Source organism: Stenella coeruleoalba, assembly GCF_951394435.1.
Source record: "Stenella coeruleoalba genome assembly, chromosome: X".
Lineage (NCBI taxonomy): Eukaryota > Metazoa > Chordata > Mammalia > Artiodactyla > Delphinidae > Stenella > Stenella coeruleoalba.
This window is the reverse complement of record NC_137152.1, coordinates 41,422,771-41,441,498: the sequence shown is the minus strand read 5'-3', so window position 1 is coordinate 41,441,498 and position 18,728 is coordinate 41,422,771. Positions and strand designations below refer to the sequence as shown.

At 47.9% G+C, this 18,728-nt stretch overlaps 3 protein-coding genes across 3 annotated transcripts in view; 2 read left to right on the top strand and 1 right to left on the bottom strand.

The window, feature by feature from the left end:
• Positions 1-641: 641 nt before the first annotated feature.
• On the top strand, positions 642-2,978 carry HSD17B10 (hydroxysteroid 17-beta dehydrogenase 10). Its single transcript, XM_079910800.1, has 6 exons — positions 642-679; positions 1,039-1,203; positions 1,830-1,994; positions 2,123-2,251; positions 2,331-2,439; positions 2,639-2,978. The coding sequence occupies exons 1-6, from the start codon at positions 653-655 to the stop codon at positions 2,827-2,829; spliced, it is 786 nt and encodes a 261-aa protein (XP_079766926.1). The 5' UTR covers positions 642-652; the 3' UTR covers positions 2,830-2,978.
• A 293-nt stretch (positions 2,979-3,271) lies between these two features.
• On the bottom strand, positions 3,272-16,998 carry RIBC1 (RIB43A domain with coiled-coils 1; the record flags this gene model as incomplete). Its single annotated transcript, XM_079910702.1, is given in 8 exon segments — positions 3,272-3,386; positions 3,454-3,848; positions 4,290-4,408; positions 8,513-8,766; positions 8,768-8,855; positions 9,059-9,140; positions 10,759-10,875; positions 16,951-16,998. Coding segments are annotated over 7 exon segments (1,170 nt in total). The 5' UTR covers positions 16,951-16,998.
• Positions 16,999-17,286: 288 nt separating this feature from the next.
• Positions 17,287-18,728, top strand: part of SMC1A (structural maintenance of chromosomes 1A) — a 32,266-nt gene continuing 30,824 nt past the window's right edge. The window contains exon 1 of the mRNA XM_079911611.1: positions 17,287-17,471. Within this exon, the coding sequence (XP_079767737.1) occupies positions 17,363-17,471 (109 nt within the window). The 5' untranslated portion in view covers positions 17,287-17,362. The remainder of the gene's footprint in view (positions 17,472-18,728) is intronic.

Sequence of the window (18,728 nt, the reverse complement as noted above, 5' to 3'; positions counted from 1 at the left end):
TGTCTGTCTCCTAGCTTCTCTCTTAATGGCTCCCCACATCCATATCTCTGAGAATCTGTCGGTCATCTCTGTTCCTCTCAATCTCTTCCTCGACATGTTTCTCTGTACATGGCTCTCAGAATCTCCATCTTTGGATATCCATGTCTGGGTTCTAGAATCTGGTTCTTTGTCCCTTCCTTCGTGTGTCTGTACTGTAATTATCTCTTTTTCCAATTGAACTTTTTCCAACTTCCCTCTTGTAAGGCATGAACCTTTTATTATTCCTCTGGTTATCCCCAGTGCCCCGCAAAGAGCCCGGCATATAGGAGTCTCTCAGATATAAACATATGAATGTTGAATGGAGGCTTTTTCCGAGGAGTAAGGTACACATGCTCAATCTCCTGTCCCCCTCCCCCCAGCGGAGCTGGCCGTCTGCCCAAAGGCCGGAGGTTGTGGTGGTGCGATGCTGCTACTCGTTGTTTTCTCCCCCGGGTGAAATAACTCTCGGCCGGGACCTTGCCTGGGCCTGCTCTCGGGTCTTGGACGCTAGCCGCCGGCACTCGCCGTTTGTCCTTAGACGCGGACAGCCAGTCTCGCCGGCCCCGCCCCGCGGCTCTGCCTCGGCCAACCAGCGAGCGCCCGGCAGTCCTGCTTGTAGAGAGGCCGGCGCAAGATGGCTGCTGCGTGTCGGAGCGTGAAGGTAACCGGGTCTTCGTCCCTGCTTCTTGCCCCGCTGCACCTGCTGGGACGGCGCGGCCGTAGAACTAGGGGGCAGAGGTCGGTGCTGGCAGAAAGGGTTACTCTTATCGAGGCCTGCTGTTGCGGCAGTTGGCCTCGGGAGGTGAAGGTCAACTCTCTGGGGCACGTGCATGCGGGGTGTCTGGATGGGCTTCTGGGGTATGAGACACCCAGAGGTCCCATCGTTAAAGTGAGGAGGCACATCTGGGTCAAACCGCAGGGGTGACCAGGAGCCTCCCTCGCAGAAGCCTGGAAAATGGGCAGATGCAAGGGTGGGGGTGGTCTGTACAGTATAGTTGTTGACCGTGCCCCTCTTCACAGGGTCTGGTCGCCGTAATAACCGGTGGAGCCTCGGGCCTCGGCTTGGCCACGGCGGAGCGACTGGTGGGGCTGGGGGCCACTGCTGTACTTCTCGACCTGCCCAACTCGGATGGGGAGACCCAGGCCAAGAAGTTAGGGAAGAACTGCGCCTTTGCCCCAGCGGACGTAAGTGGGATTACCTCACCTCTCCCATGGGGTCCCTTTTCATAAGGGTACCGTCTATGTGGGCAGTGGACCCATCTCCTTTTCCCTTTTGGCCTGAGCCATTTTCAAAACGCCTGCGGTAAGGAATTTCTAAAGCTGGGTTTCACAACGGAGGGGTTGGGAATTGGCCATATCAGAATCTCTTCAAGGAAGTATGTATAGTTTGAAAATGCATATTGTGCCCTGTAATTTTATATTTACAAAGTCAAAAAACTTTTCGTGAAACAAACTACAGGAAGTAAAGCTTGACGAAATTATCTTAGCAGGTACGGGTACAAAAAAGCTAGTTTATCTTCATATCAATAATTCTCAAAACTTCTCTGATCCACAGCAGTTGAGAATCTCCAGGGGTATGTGAATTTATCAGAAGAGGGTATGGATTTCAAAAATGTTTTGAAACACTGCTCTGTATTACCTAATATTTTCACCTTTGTCCCACTCTTGAGTTTTCTTTCTCCTGGCCTCTCCCTTGCTTACACAATTCTCTTGTCACTCAAAGAGTGAACCTGCCTTGCCCTCCCCTCCTCAAGATTTAGTGGTATGTGTGTGATGGGAGATGAATACCTTCTCCACTTCTCCCTTTGAAGGTGACCTCAGAGAAGGACGTGCAAGCAGCCCTGACTCTAGCAAAAGAAAAGTTTGGCCGTGTGGATGTGGCAGTCAACTGTGCAGGCATTGCAGTGGCCAGCAAGACATACAACTTAAAGAAGAGCCAGGCCCATACCTTGGAGGACTTTCAGCGAGTTCTCAATGTAAGGCCTTAGAGGTTCTCCAGGGGTAGTAGTAAGAAGTATTTGGCTGTGGGTGTCCCCAAAGCTTTTAGGGGACAAAAGACTGCTTCTGCTTTAGGTTCTACACCATGTTTCTACTGGTCCTCCAGGTGAATCTCATAGGCACCTTCAATGTGATCCGCCTGGTAGCTGGTGAGATGGGCCAGAATGAACCAGACCAGGGAGGCCAACGTGGGGTCATCATCAACACAGCCAGTGTAGCTGCCTTTGAGGGCCAGGTGTGTGAGTAGGGGCAAGGCTTGTGCCTTGGTGACTTGTTGGGGCCCCTTCCCCCTGTGACCTCCACTCCTTCTCCAGGTTGGACAAGCTGCATACTCTGCTTCCAAGGGGGGCATAGTGGGCATGACACTGCCCATTGCTCGGGATCTGGCTCCCATGGGCATCCGGGTGATGACCATTGCTCCAGGTAGACATATCCCCTCCCTGCCACACCTGGGATTGGATGGGATCTGTGGGCAATTGAGAGGGGAAGGTATTTACCATCTAAACAGCAGCAGCCTTCTATCTCTGGGCATAGGGAAGCACCACAAGTAGGGTTAAGGTGAGGAGGGACCAGGTAAATATGAAAGCGAGGGTGGGTCTCTGACTCTGGTTGTCTTGTCTAGGCCTATTTGGCACTCCGCTGTTGACCACCCTCCCAGATAAAGTGCGCAACTTCCTGGCCAGCCAGGTGCCCTTCCCCAGCCGACTGGGTGACTCTGCTGAGTATGCTCATCTGGTACAGGCCATCATCGAGAACCCATTCCTCAATGGAGAGGTCATCCGGCTGGATGGGGCCATCCGCATGCAGCCTTGAAGGGGGAAGGCAGAGAAAACACAGGCTCCTCTGTCCCTCCTCTTCCTGGAGTACTCTACTCCAGCTTGGGAGGAAGCCCAGTAGCCATTTTGTAACCTCTGCCCACCAGTCACCCTTCGTGCCTAATAAAGTCTCTTTCTCACAGGGGAGCGAGCAGCACTGTGTGCTGGGGGAACTGGCATGGGGAAGAAAGGTGAATGGGTGAAGACTCTGACAGGGTTGCATGCTCAGAGCCCAGGGGTGGGGCGGGAAAGGCAGTACCTCACACCTTTTGTGTCCTATTACAACACGTGGCCTTGATTTTAGTGAATAACTTTATTACCTAGGGTCAAAGGTGGGGGTGCTGGCTCAGCTCTCCCACTGGGAAATGGATCATCTTCCTCTCTTGACTCAGCCTCTGTGAGCTTGATTGATGGAGGAGGGAGAGATGACCATCCAGAGCTCAGCGGCTGCTGGTGTTGAATTGCAAGTGATATTGGGCTGTAGGTTGATTGGTGTAGATTATTGAATTCAGATAGAAATCCAGAGGCCTCAGGTGATGAGCCTTCCCTCTCTCCCTGGCCCTTGCCATCCGTCTCCACCCTCCCTTGGCATTCATCCCTGCTGCCACCCCCTAGAACTCACTGGTCTTTTTGCTCCTTAGCCAGCTGCTGGTTGAAGGAGCCTAGTACCCTCCGAAATTCAGCACACAGCTCCCTCTCCTGCTCTTCTAGCTCCATTGCTGCCTGGGCCAAGCACATGGGCTGGCTTTCCCATTTGGTATCCAGTGCTTGTTCGGTCTGGCGCTGTGCCTCCTTTTCATGGTGTTGCACCTCCTGTACTTTCCTGATGGCAGCTCTCTGCTCTAGAATCACGCCCTTCCAGCAATAGGGCAGGACCCTGTGGGGAGCCATAGGGTTTTGGGCGACCTGGGGGTTCTCAGTCAGTACTTCACTTGTGATCTGGTTTTGGTTCTCCATGAGGTTGTCCTCCTGTTGGTGCTGATGCTCACGGCGCTGCTGCTTAGCCATCTTAGCTACCTGGTGGGGCCCCCGAATGTGAGCATTTGGATGCCCAACCTCAGGGAACTCTCAGTCACAGGGGAGGGGGAGACATGGCCCTACTCTCCTCCATCTCAGGGAGAGAAGGAACAGATACTGCATGGCCTTTGAGTGACTTAAGGTGGGGGAAGGGGTGAAATGGGCAGGGAACTCCCCTGCCCTCTGGAAGCCCTTAGACTAAGAGGCTGGGGAAGGGAGGGCAGTGTTCTGTTCTCAGGTCATCCTGAGTCTGGAGGTGGGGAAGGGGACCGTCTGCCCTAAGAGGGCCCTTGGGTGAAGGAGGAAATCCTCAGGTAGATGAGAGGGCTGGTGTTGATTCAAGAAGGGTTGTGAGGGGAAAGATGTGGCTGAGGTTCCCCAGGACTTTGTTCAGGGGACTGGGGAGAGCCGGGTGCACTGGATGGCTCTGGCCATACGTACCTGGGCCTTGTTGGCGTTGGCCATGGCAGACATTATGGCCTTGTGGCAGCAGTCCTCCAGCTTGGCCAGCTGGGTGGCCTGCAAGTCCATGGCTAGGCGCAGCTGTTCACTGAGCATATCTACACAGAGAAATATGGTCAGGGCACTGTACTGGCTTGCTGCATTTCTGGTTCACTCATTCAGCCATTTGTTCAGCAAGCTTTGTGGATGTATGTGTATGTATGTTTCGGAAGGGGGTAATGTCCTCGTTGGAGGGATGTGTGGAAGGAGGTACTCTTTGGGGCCAGGGATAACCAAAGTGACAGCAACAAGAATTTCTCAGGTCCCTCACTGAAAGATGCCTCCAATGGACCGGAGTCTCAGTGCAGCTCTGTTGCTTCTGGGCTGTGTGACCTTGGGGAAATCATTTCATCTCTGAGCCTCAGTCTAAGGGCCATGTGTTGGGTTCTGAGGATACCAATGAATTAGATCCTGTCCTCAGAGAGTTCCTTGTCTAATGGAGGAGATGGATCAAATGTAGATCATCGTACCACAATGTGGTAAGGGCAATGACAGAGATGTATGTAGGGCATTAAGAGAGCTTTGGGTGAGAGGAAGGCTTCCAGGAGGAGGTGATCCTTGAAATACATGTTGCATATAGTCAGAAAGGGCAAAGGGCATTCCAGGCTGCAAGCACAGCATGAGCAAATGTATTGAAACTTTGCTTCAATCCAGCCACACCAGTCTCCTTGCTGTTTCTAGAACATGCCAGACGTTCCTGCCTCAGGGATTTGCAATAAACGTTGCTCTTGTCTCATGCTCTTTTGCCTCCCTCAGGTCTTTGCTCAAATGTTACCGCCTCAGTGAGGCCTTCTGTCTCTCCTACCTAAAATTGCCACCTGCCTGCCCCCAACATTTATCCTCCTTCTCTGATTTATTTTTCTCCCTAGCATTTGTCACCATCCAGTATACCCTACATTTTACTTAATTATTTTTGTCTATTGCCTGTCTCTCTCCTCACTAGAAGGTAACCCTTGTGAAAGCAGGGATTTTTGTCTGTTTTATCCACTACCATGCCCTAGCACCTGCATCAGAGCCTGGCACATAGTGGGTGCTCAGTAAATATTTATCAAATGAATGAAGGGAGTCAAGAAACAGCATGGTCTGTATCTTAAATTACAAATAGTCTGCTCTTCCTAGAGCATAAAATGCAAGTGACTAGGGAGCTCTACAGGGGCCAGACTAAGGACTAAAAACTTGACCCTGAAGGTGGTGGGGAACATGGAAGGATTTTAAGTAAGGGGGGTGACACAGATCTGCATTTTAGAAAGCTCCTTTTGGTGGCCAGTATAGAGGACAGTCAGGCTGGTGGGAGACAGTTGATGTAGGGAAGCCATCTTGGAGGCTAAGGCAGTAGGCCAGTTGGGAGGGCTCAAACCAGGCCAGTGATGGAAAGGATGGAGGGGAAATATATGGAGGTTACATCAGCAGTACTTGATGGATTGGATGAGGGAGTAAGGGAGAAGAAAGACTTGGATGCTTTCCAGGGTCCTGGCTGGGATGACTCCATGCATCGTGTGGCCACCACTGGAACTAGAGGATACAGAATTTAGAGCAGGTTAGGGAGCACTGATGAACTGTTTAGGAAGCTGAGTTGGAGGTGGTCCGCAGGCACCTGGATATCTGATTCTGCAGGTAAAGAGTCCTCAGCACAGAGGTGGCGACATTTTAGCTGAAACCAGAATGAGGACCGAGGGTGCCTGAGGCAAGTATGCAGGGTAAGGAGTGCGCCAGGGACGGAGTCTCAAGAAGGAAGAAGTAGAAGGAAGAGGAATCCATAAAGGGCAGACAGAGGAGGAATGATCGGAGAGCTACAAGCAGAATGTGCTGTCACAGAAGCCAAGGAAGAGAGAGGTTCAAGAAGGAAGGTGTGATCATAGTCAAGTGTAGCAAGAAAGTCCCAGTCAAGGAGAAAAGACTGAACAGAGCCTCTTGTACCTGATAACACAAAGGGCATTGATTTTAGTAAGAGCAGTGTCAGTGAAGTTGTGTGGGGAGAAATGAAATCTCAGGGGTTGAGGTGTGACTGGAAAGTTCAGAAGGAAAGAGCAAGTGGAAGCAGATTTTTCAGAAAGTATGGTTGTAAAGGAAAACAGCTAGCTCACAGCATCTAGAGGAATCACAGAGTGGAGGGAGACTTTTGTTTTTTTCCTAAGAAGGGTTAGCCACAAGCATGCTTACAGCCTTCACAGAAGGGGCCAGTGGAAGGGCAAGTGTTGAGAACCCAGCGGGGAGTACCTAAGGGAGCACAGCCTGTGTGGGAGGCAGGGGGAATGGGGTCCAGAGCATAGGTTGAGGGGTTGGCTCTGGAGAGGCACAGGGACACAGATTTCAGAGACTGGAGGGCGGGGGAAGGGAGGATAGGGGTGCCTTGTTTCATTTCACTCTTCGTAGCAACCCAGAGAGGAAAGATAAGCCCCATTTTTCAGATGAGGTCCAGAGGTGAAGTAAAATGCCCAAGGTTACACAGCCAGCAAGTAGTAAGTTGGGATTTGAATCCGGATCTCTCGAGGAATCAGCCCATGTTCCTTCCATGACATTACACAGACTCTCTCCCAGCATTCTGCTGTCCCTGTTGCCTTGCTCTACCTTCTCGTAAACCTGCCTGCTGCCATTGGGCAGCTGGCCCCTGGTTCCACTGCAACTGTTCTGACAAAAATCACCAAATACTCCTAATTTCCAAATCTCATTTACCAAATCTCATTTTCAAGTCTCATTCTTTTCCTATCTGAACTTCTCTGGGGCATTTGACGTTATTGATGACTCCCTCTCTGAAACTTCTCCCTTGGCCTCTGAGTTCCCAGTTTCTCATGGTGACTGACAGCAAGTGTGGCATAGCAGTCAAGAGTGCAGGCTCTGGAGCCAGCCTGCCTGAGTTCACTTCCCGCACTTCCCGCCTCCATCACCCACTAGCTGTATGATTTTGGGCAAGTTATTTAACATCTCTGTTCTTCAGTTTCCTCCACCGAAGATAGGGATACTACTAGTACTTGCCTCATAGGGTTGTCGTGAGGATAAATTGAGTTAATACATGGTAGAAAGCTTGACACAGTGTCTGGTACACAGTAAGTGCTCAGCAAAGGTTAGTTCTTCCTTTTGCTACCTGCTCTGCCTAGAATGACCTTTTCTCATTCCCACTCTCTACCTTGCCGAAATTGTACCCAACTTTCCCAAACTGCTTCCTGACAGCGGGCCTGTGCAAACCCCCTACCCTGCCTCCTTTCCTTTGTGAGAACTGACCACTCCCATATTGATGTTTCCTCCGTGTCCTATATATACTTCTATCACAGTATCGCTCATAGTACCTAACGCAGCGTTAAAGTATAGATATGTGCTGGTAAATGACTTGTGCATGTATCTTTTCCTCTTACTCTACACTGATTTTCTGGAAGGCATGGTTCTGTGGGTTCCTGGAGGGTAGGGTGCCTTTCTTGTTTACTTTGGTCAATTGTTCATTCAACAATGATTTATTGAGCTCCTGACACTGTGGCAGACAATGTACTAGGCAACTGGGATATAGCGGTGGAAATGAGATATGTGGTTCATCTTTAGTGAGCTGACATTTTGGAGAGAAGACAGACATTCCACAAATACTTTCAGATACTTAGTTACCTCTGTGATAAGCGGTATAACAGAACAGGGTGCTATAACAGGGGTGGTTTTAAAGGTGAGCAGTGTGAGTAGATAAGAGATGGTCCTTGCCTGTGAAAGGCTTACTCTAATGGAAAAGGGGGACATAGCCACAGATGTCATAGTAATATTGATAATAGCTACTGGTTATTGAGCACTGACGCTTGTGCTTTACTTACAGTATCTCATTTCATTCTCATACGAGCTCTTTGTGGTATGGATTCATTTCCTCATATTAAAGATAAGGAAACTGAAGCACAGAGAGGAAAATTCATTTGCCCAAACCAGCTAGTAAGCAGCAGAGCCATTAGGTTTGTCTTCACTGTGCTGCCTCCAGGTAATGGAGTGCCAGGCTGATTGGGGATCAGTGGCTATACTGTCAGTTGATGAAGGAAGTCAGGGAGGTTGGGGCCTGCTCAGTCTAACCTTTCAGCATCAGCCCCTATGGGTAACTGGACCTCCCCACACAGTTCTGGTCTTCTGGGCGCTGTATCCAGCTCAGGATGACTCCCCACTAGGCCTCAGGTCACAGCCTGGAGGGCCCCGCTGCTTACCTGCACAGTTCTCCTCAACTCTGGCTTGCTGTTGCTCTTGCAGCGGCTTCTCCAGGCTGTGCATGAACTCTTCCTGCTGCATTCTCAGGCATATGGCCCTGTCCAAATCTTCCCCAGAGAAGCACTGCAGGCTGGTTCGGCCCCAGTGGGGATCATTGTCACCAAGATGAGCTGGAAACTCCCTCCAGAGTCGGTCTGAATCCCAAAAGTCAAGTTCATGCCTTTTCTTGAGCTGCTGCTTCTGCTTCCGAAACTTGCATTTTCTTGGCCAGCCGACCTGTCCGTTCTGCCTGTTCCTTCTGTAGTATCTGAGCCACCACATCATATTGCACCTGGTTGGTACCTGGGGGTGGTGGGTAGGGGCATGGAGAAGGCCCCACGGGAGGGACAGAGCCCACTCAGCACAGCCACTGTTCCCAAAGGTCAATCTGGTTTGTCTTACCACACCCCAGGCCTCAGGCCCCACTCCGAAGCAGAACTGCCCTGCCTTATCCCACTCGGCCCTTGCTTTTCTTCTTTGGCTGGTCCCTGGCCTTGGGCTTTTACCATAAGCTGCCACCTTGCTCTGCTTTTTTGCCTTCCTAAGCTTTTTCTCTTCCACCTGGCTGTTCAGGGCTTCAGCATCCACCTGATCCCAAAGAAATGAGTTAAATCAAGGTACGGGCCCAGCAGTGGGCCTCGAATGCTCTAACATAGACTGCTCAGAATTTACGTGCTTCAAAATCCTCCTATAGGATCTCCAGTACCTACTGGATAATGTTCTACCATCTCAGCATGATTTGTAAGTCCCTCAGTGGTCTAGCCTCTTCCTCTGTCTCCAGCCTCATCTCACCCTCTTCCCCTCTCCCACCCTCAGAAGCTCTGCTTACAGTTCCCTGCACATCTTAGGCTGTTTCATACTGATAGCCTTTGCTCCAGCATCTCCCTCCACTTGGAACACTCTTTCCTCCCCTCTTTACCCAAACTCTTATTCATCCCTTAAGACCAGCTCAGACTTCACTTTCCTGACCCCTCCAGCAGGTGCTACTCCTATAGAATCTAGGGCCCACTGCCCACACTATAATGAAGTTTGCCTCTATTGATTATCTCCTACACCAGACTGTGAGCCTGCTAATGCCAGAGACTGGGCCTTAGTCAGCTTTGTATCCCTACTGCCCAACCCAGTGCTTGGCACAGAGCAGGCCCTGAGGAAACGCTTACCAACTAGATCTCGGTCACACCACTCATCCACCCAGCCAGCAATCTATTTTTTCTTAAACTGTCAATATTTTCTCTTTATTTTGATTATAATTCATTTAAAACATTTCAAAATAGTGCAAAAGGGAATACAGTTTAGTGAAGAGTAAGTGTCCCTCCCATCTCTGTCCCTCAGGCTGGTTAACAGTTTCTTTCTTTTAAATATATTTATTTATTTTATTATTTATTTGGCTGCACTGGGTCTTAGTTGCAGCACGCAGGATCTTCGTTGCAGTATATGGGATCTTTTAGTTGTGGCATGCGGGATCTATTTCCTTGACCAGGGATCGAACCCCGGCCCCCTGCATTGGGAGCACAGAGTCTTAGCCACTGGACCACCAGGGAACAGTTAACAGTTTCTTATGTAGCCTTCCAGAAGGAGTTTAGGCATATGCATGCAATACCAAATATTCTTTTTTCTTTTTTAATATATTTATTTATTTATTTATGGCTGACAAAATATTGGCTATTGGGTCTTCGTTGCTGGGCGTGAGCTTTCTCTAGTTATGGCGAGTGGGGGCTACTCTTCATTGCATCTTGTTGTGGAGCATGGGCTCTAGAGCACAGGCTCAGTAGCTGTGGCACATGGGCTTAGTTGCTCCGCGGCATGTGGGATCTTCCCGGATCAGGGCTCAAACCCATGTCCCCTCCATTGGCAGGCAGATTCTTAACCACTGCGCCACCAGGGAAGCCCCCAAATATTCTTTATAGACTTCTTTCGGCTCCATTTGCCTGTCTCTTGAGAACCAGGCCACTTGGCCCCGAGCTGACTGGAGAAGTCAGCTGTCACTGGCTCCTCTAACCCCAGTCTCTTCCCCTGCACCCCCAGTCCCCTTTCCCAGGCTCTTCCCACACGTGGGGGGTGAGTGCGTTTTCACCCTCCTCCTTCCTTTCTAGCCCTACAGTCTGCTTGAATCAGGGAGGGGCTGTGATGGGCACTGCTATGTTCCTCTCCAGGTGTAAGAGTGAGGTGGCCCCTGGTCCAGAGAAAGTCCTTGCTGCCCACTCACCCGCATTTCTCTGGTCCACACATTGAAGAATTGGCTCTGTTGCTCCTTTTCTTGATTTCTTCTAGCCTCTATGGCTGCCACCTCCTTGGGATGTGGTGGTGGGTCTACCTTATACATCTGGAGCAAGAGTGAGGTGAATGGCCAATCAGTGCTAACCATCCTCCTTGACTACACCCCCACCCCCATTCCATTCTCCCCACAGTATCTTACCAGTTATTGATTCCTACTGATTTTACTTCCTGACATATTTCATATCTGTGTTCTCCATCTCTGCTGTCACCACCCTAATTCAGGCCTCACAAACTGGTGCCAGACAGTATTCCCAGGAGCCTTACTGGCCTCCCTTGCTCTAGTGTTATGCTCTCTACCTCTTTCTCTGCCTTGGCTACCAAAGTGATTTTTCTGAAAGCAAATCTGACCATGGCACGCCTCAGCTTAAAACCCTTAAAGGCAGCTTTAAAGCAAATGGTTCCCCAGTGTTTACAAGATAAAGTCCAACCCCCTTTGCCAGATTTATGAGTCTTCATGATCTGACCCCTGCGCACCTTTCCAAGTCTCAAACTCATTTACAACATCCCTTTTACATTATGTTCTACTTAGTTTTCCCCGTTTCAGTAAATGCCACCACCACTCCCCCTTTATTTTTATTACTTATTCTCCAGTCAAATGAAAGGCTAGAGGGCTTAAATTTGCCTGTGTTCCTTCATGTTTTGGGAGGCCCAGTTCTGGCACGTGAGCCAGCCAAAGCCACAGCCCAAACCACTTCTGCTAACTTAAATCTGATCATGTCTTGCACCTGCTTAAAATCCTCCACTGGCTTCCTACTGCACTTACAATCAGATCCAAACTCCTTACTGTGGGCTTTCAAGATCTGGTTCCTGCACACCTCTTCAGTTCATCTCATGCCTCCCTATCCCTTGCTTACGGTGCTCCAGGCACACTGGCTTCCTATCAAGTCCTCCAACACTACAACTGTTCCCACCTCAGGGCCTTTGTACACCATGTTCCTTTGTTTGGAACACCATTCTTCAACTCCTTGTATAACTAGTTCCAGTCTCTCTCTCTCTCTCTCTTTTAACCATTTTGTAACTAAAATATTTGATGTATACAGGAGAATATATATATAAGCCATATGTAAGTTAGGAAGCATGATAAAAGAGACCCATGAACCAACTCCCCAACTTAAGAAATAGTGAATGATCAATACTATTGAAGGGTCTTATGTCTCTCCTCCCTCATCCTTACCCTAAGAGATAACCACTATCCAAAATGTTACCATTCCCTTACTAATATGCATCAATGTACTGTGTGTGCGTAACTCCCTGAACAATATTTTAAAACATTTTCTTGTCTCAGAATTTTATGGAATATCACACAGTATGCATTCTTCTGCATCTTGCTTTTTTCACCCATGTTCATTCTATCATTTAACAAATATTTATGGAGTACCTACTGTCAGATGATCCTTTAAGCATTTGGGAGACATCAAGGAGCAAAAGTGACAAAAATCTGAGTCCTTGTGAAAGTTACTTTCTAGTGGGGAGTACATTAAATAGTTTGTAAGAAGATAATAAGTGCTTCAGGAAAAAATATAGAGCAGGATAAAGGGAATTGGAAGTGCCAAGGAAGTGGGGGGCGTGTTGCAATTTTAAATATGGACATCAGGGGAGGCATAACTGAGAAGGTAATATTTGAGCAAATACTTGAAGAAGGTGAGAGAGTCTCCTATGCAGATAACTAGGAGAGCACTGCAGGCCGAGGGAACAAGTGCAAAGGCCTTAAGGTGGACAGAAGAGGCACACGTTCAAGGGGACAGCAGGGAGGCAAGGAGGAGTGGGAAATGACATTAGAGAGATTGGGTGGGGGGGTGCAGAGCATGTAGGACTTTATAGACCATTGTAAAGGCTGCGGCTTCTACTCTGAGAGAAATGGGCAGCCATTGGAGGATTTTGAGCAGTGGGAGTGATGTGTCCTGTCTTTGATTTTTAAAGGATCTTTCTGGCTGCTCTGTTAAGAAGAGACTGGAGGGGAGGGGAGGCAAGACTAGAGGCAGGGAGACCAGACAGGAGGCTATTACAGTCGTTCAGGCAAGAGATGATGATGACTCACACCAGGTTGTTAGCAGTGGATGTAGCAAGAAGTGGTCAGATTCTGGATATATTTTGAAGGCAGAGCCAACAGAACTTCCTGATGGGTTGGATGTGCTGTGAGAGAGCAGTGTTAAGAATGACTTGAAGGATTTTGGCTGGGGCAGTCAGAGGAGTTGCTATCAACTGAATAGTCTGTGTGGGGAGAACAGAATGGGATGAGGATCTGGAGATCAGTTTCGAAGTGTTGAGTTTGAGAGGTCGATTAGATACCCACTGATAGCATACATATAGTATGGTAAATTTTGTTATTGTTCAAAAAGATTTGCTGTTGGGAATTCCCTGGTGGTCCAGTGGTTAGGACTCTGTGCTTCCACTGCACGGGACACAGGTTAGATCCCTTGTTCCCTCGTTGGGAATTAAGATCCCAGAAGCCCCATGTGGCCAAAAAAAAAAAAAAAAATTGCTGTTCCTCCTTACAGAAGGATTCTATATCCTTATCTTATTGTCCTCAAGGTTAGCCACATGATCTGCTTTGCCCTCTGCAATGTGAGAATTGACATGTGCCATTCCCAAGCAGAACTAAGAGCCATTACATTATAGCCACTTTCTCTCTTCACTCTCTGCTGTGGGACCGGCAATGTCCCAGGTGAGCGCTGCCCCTTCAGCCTCAGTCCTGGAGTGATGACAGAGCAGAGATGTAGCCAACCCACAGTGGACAAGAAGCAGGAGTGAGAAATCTTTGTTTTTATGAACTGCTGAGACTTAAAAAAACATTTTTTAAGAGTTTATCTGAGCAAAAAACAAACCGGGCAGTGCCAAACCAGAAGTGGTTAAGAAGAGTTCAGGGAAAGATCTTTAAAGAGAAGAGATGGAAAGCAAGGAAATTATTTGATTGGCTATAGCTGAAGCGCTTGCTTTATTTGAGAAAGCCTAGGTGGCTGTTTGGATTGGTTGTCCTTAGGTTTTTTTTTTTTAAACAGTTTTTAAAAAATAATTTTATTATTCTGCTTCTGTATAGCAAGACCTTACCTAACTGGAATTTAGTTAACCAGCAACCTCACCCACCCATAACATAGCTTGAAACTAAAAATAAACAAAAATAGATCACTTAAAGCTTTCTCAGGGCCTGTGTCAGAAACAATTTGTTCTTATGTAGCACATATTTTTACTAAGCTTTATATAGCCTATGATTGTCTTTTTTTAATTGTCATCACAGTTAACATTTACTGAGTATTTACTGTAAACATGCAATTATAAGCATGTTGTATTAGTAACTCATTTATTAGGTTGCACCATATAAAAATGCTGATATTTGACTATTTTTGACCTACTAGTATTCTTCTTAATATTTCTATGAAGTAGATATTATTTTTTTTCACAACTCACACACACACACGTTTAAACAGTTTTTTAAAGGTTACTTTCCATTTACAGTTATCACAAAATATTGGCTATATTCCCCATGTTGTACAATACATCCTTGTGCCTATCTTACACCCAGTAGTTTGTACCTCCCACTCTCTCACCCCTATATTGCCCCTACCCCTCACTGGTAACCACTAGTTTGTTCTCAATGTCTGTAAGTCTGCTTCTTTTATGTCATATTTACTAGTTTGTTGTATTTATTAGCTTCCACATATAGCTGCTGAGATTTTGAGGTTGTTTGTCACCTCAGCATAATTTAGCCCATCCTGACTGATATAAGGAATTTAAAGCTATGAGGCAGTGAGAGATCTCTAAGGGACTGTAGATAGTTAAGAATGCCTCAGGGGAGACAGGGAGAGGAGGAGCCAGCACTGGAGGCTAAGGAGTGGCCAGTGAGGTGGGAGAAAAAATGGGAATGCCTGAGAAGCCAAGTGAAGAAAGTGCTTTTGGGAGGAGAGAGTGGGCAACCGATGATGGGTTAAGTAAGATGAAGACTGAGAACTGACTAATTTGAAGGGGAGGGTTGCTGATGACCTTGATTAGAACATTTTTGGTGGGGCCTGACTGAACTGGGTTCAAGAGAGACTAGGACTCTAGTCAAACAACCCAGCAGCACAAACAACCCAGTTTATTTATTTTTTAATTGCAAGAGGAAAAGAGAAAGAACTTGTAGATTAAAAGAGACATATATACAGGTGGAAAAGTTTCCCTAGCATATACCTAGGAGCGGAAGTGCTGGATCATAGGGCATAAGCCTATTTAAACTTTACGAGATAATGTTGTTTTCCAAGGAGATTGTACCAATTTATACTTTCACTATAGTGTATAAAAACTCTAGCCACTCCACATCCTCAGCAACACTGGATATTACAGACTTTTTAATTTTTGCCAACTTGTGGGTATAAAATTATAATTATCAGTTTTAATTGGAATTTTCCTTATTGCTAATGAGGTTGCAACATCTTTTCATGTGTGTTTTGTCCATTTTTCTTTCTCTTCTGTGAAGTGCCCATTCGTATCTTTTGCTCATTAAAAAAAATCAGTTTGTCCTTCTCCTATTAATTTTAGGAGTTCCTTTTGTATTCTACACACTAATCATTTCTTAGTTTACCTGTGGCAAATATCTCCAATTTGTGGCTTGTCTTTTCACTTTATTATTATTTTATAATAATTTTATGGTAACAGTTGATACACACAAAAGAATATGGTTAACACATGTAAGTTATGAAGTATAACAACAAAATGAACACCTGTGAACCCTCCACAGAACCCAGAAAATAGAACAGTATCAATACTTTAGAAGCTTTCTGTGTGCACTTACCATCTTTTCACTTTATGTTGTAATTTGGAGGAATTTGAATGTAGTCAAATTTACCAATCTTTTCCTTTAAGCTCAAAAGTTTTTATTATTTAAGAAATCCCCTGAGGTCATAAAGATATTCTCCTATATATTCTTCTAAAATTTCTAAAGTTTTGCTTTTCTCATTTAAGTTTTTAATCTATTTGGGAATTGCATTTTGTATATGGTGTGAGAAGTAGGGATCCAATTTGATTTTTTTCCCCCCAAGCTCCATTTCATCTTAAATGGAACAGTAGTTCCTGTCAATTATATGAGATTGCTGTCCTTTGGTCATTTTATCCCCTCAGCCTGATCATGACTGTTTCTCCCAACTAAACTTCATTTACTAGATTGCATCAACCAAGCTTTCTCACTTTCCTGGACTTGTCCTAAGACTTTAAGACTCTTCCCAGCCTCCAGACATCATTTAAAAAATAGTTACAGGAATGGCTGTGGCAGCCACCAGACCCTTTTCATGTCTAAGTCTAAGCACCAATGCCAGCCTACTCATTCCATCTGTCACCACAATATAAGGTCACACTGAAGGGGAAGATTCCACAGACAGCCTCTTGGACTGCTAAGGCCATGGCTTAGTAAAAAGCAGGTATAAAGTGATGGGGGATGAGGGGATGGAGGAGAGGGACAGAAACATGGGAAACAGAGGGGAAGGGACAGAAAGGGCAGAGTCAGGGGCAGAGGCAGAAGAGAGGAAGGAGGGCAACAGGGCGGTTGATAGGGGTGGAGGGCAGAGAGAGAAGAGGAAGGGAGGAAGCAAGGGACGGCAGAGGGGGATGGAGAGGAGGGAATGAGATGGGGGTGAGGCATGGAGAGAGAGAGATGAAGTGGGGAGAAGGGAAGAAGGATAGAGGTGGAGAGCATTGGCTTAGGGACCCTGACTCCCAGGGGTTCACACAAAATATCTTTCTCAGCAAGGAGTCCCAATTTTGAAGCTCCAGGTTGGGTCTAGCATCAGGTCCAAGACTATAGCAGCTATAGCGGCAGTCTCTGAACTCTGCTTGGAGAAACAGGAGGGAGGCGGGGGATAGGGACAGTACCTCTGGCCATAGTTTTCCCCAGCCCGTATCCCAGTCGCTCCAGAGTATCCTCATCTCCATCCACGCCCCATCCCCCTTCACACCCCATCCCACCTATAACCCCACCCCACTCCACTTCCAACCCTACTCCACTCTCAGCAAGATCTGAACTCTAACACGGAATCCTCCCGCTGGCCCCTCCTTCTTGTACAGCCCTCCGCTCCCTGGGGTCCTTCCAATTCCCGACCCCGTTCTTGTTTGAGCCTTCCCGCCGGCCAGGCAAAAGCCGCAGCCGAGCTCCCACCTTCCTCTTGCCCTGGAGGGCATAATCCTGCTGTGACTCCTGGCTTGTCTCCGCAAGGATCTGCTCCTTCAGGTTTCCCTCATCCCAACAGCTGCAGATTCCTCCCGGCCCCGCCTGCCTCCTCCAAGACTATGTTGGGTGTAGCGGCGGTTTGCGTTGCCGTGCGACGAGAAAGTGGGGAGGAGCCCAAACGCCTGTCGTAACCTCGCGCCCTGGCAACGGATCTAGAAAACCTCCACGTCAGCCCGAAGGCCCCGCCCGCGCCGGAAGCCGAAAATCCCGTTAGGCCTGGACTTATTATCGCGAGGTTTGCCGTCCGCCCGGCCTGCACTGCGGTGTTTCCCGCGCGGGCTATCCCAGTTCGCGGGCGTACGGCGCGGCCTTTCTAACAGCCGCCGGCGCCGCCACGGTCATGGGTTTCCTGAAGCTGATTGAGATCGAGAACTTTAAGTCGTACAAGGGTCGGCAGATTATCGGACCATTTCAGAGGTTCACCGCCATCATTGGACCCAATGGCTCTGGTGAGATAAACCCGGCTGCGGCCCTGCTTAACGTCCCAGCCTGGACTCCCCTATCCGGCTGCACAGTAGTACAAATCAGCCTGTGCAGCCTGAAATGTCGCGAACCCTAACAGGTTCCTTGCCCTCCTGAGGGGTTCGACCTGGACCCGCTTTTCCCGCTCGGGTGCTCTGACGCGAACCTCTTCCCCAGGTGTCAGTTGCCCGCTCTTTGTGCGACCCCCTTCCCGGCCCGAGTGGTACGGGCCGAAGTGTACGTTACCCCGCCCACTGCCCCCTGCAGCCAAAAGTGGCGCGTCCGGAGCCGGCTGCCAGTCGCTGGCCACGCAGTTCCTCCCCGGAGCAGCTGCATCCGGCCTCCACGCATTGTTTGAACCCCCCGGCAGATGCAGGACCGCTCGTGGCCCTCCCGTAGCTTCCGGGCCAAACGGTGTACTTCTGCTTCATCCCAGTGCCCCCTCCCGCCTCGCGTTGGTACACTCCAATTCCTTTTTTTTTTCTTTCTTTTAAAAACTCTTCTCTGGAGGCGGCACTTTTGAATTTCGGACTCCGTGCTCGCGTCTCCGGAGTGCTTGGGGTCTCGACTCCCCGGCCTCAACTGAGAGGTCGGGATGCCTCGAATTCGAGGCATGCCTTTCTTACCACTGAAACCATCAAAAGTCAGAACTCATTCGCTCGTCAAATTTATTGAATGCTTACAGCTTTATAAGGAGTTATTCAGTCAAGGTGCTGTGGAAACAGCGGAGAACAGAATAAGCCATGCTTTCGGAGAACTTACATTCCAGAGGGGAAAGACGATAATAAAGGAGGAAATAAGTTATTTTTCGGCTGTGATAAGTGCTGTGCAGGATTGATGTGATACAGTGATGTGATAGAGTGACTTGGATGGCTTTTTAGGAAGAGTGGTCATTAGTTAACAATACTGTATTGTATATTTTGTATGTTTTAAAGTAGAGCTTAAAAAAGTCACAAGAAAAAAATTAACTGTGAGGTGATGGATGCTAACTAAACTTATTGTGGCAACCATTTTGCAATATATACAAATACAGAATCATGTTGTACACCTGAAAGTAATACAGTGTTGTATGTCAGTTATATCTTGTTAAAACTGGGAGAAAAAATAAAAAGAAAGAAAAAGGAAGGAAAGGAGGAAAGAAAGGGTAGTCAGATAAGGCCTCTATTTCATATCTAAATTCCCCATCTCTAAATTATACACCATGGAGTCCTCCCATCTACGGACATTAGAGGTCTGTTTGGAAT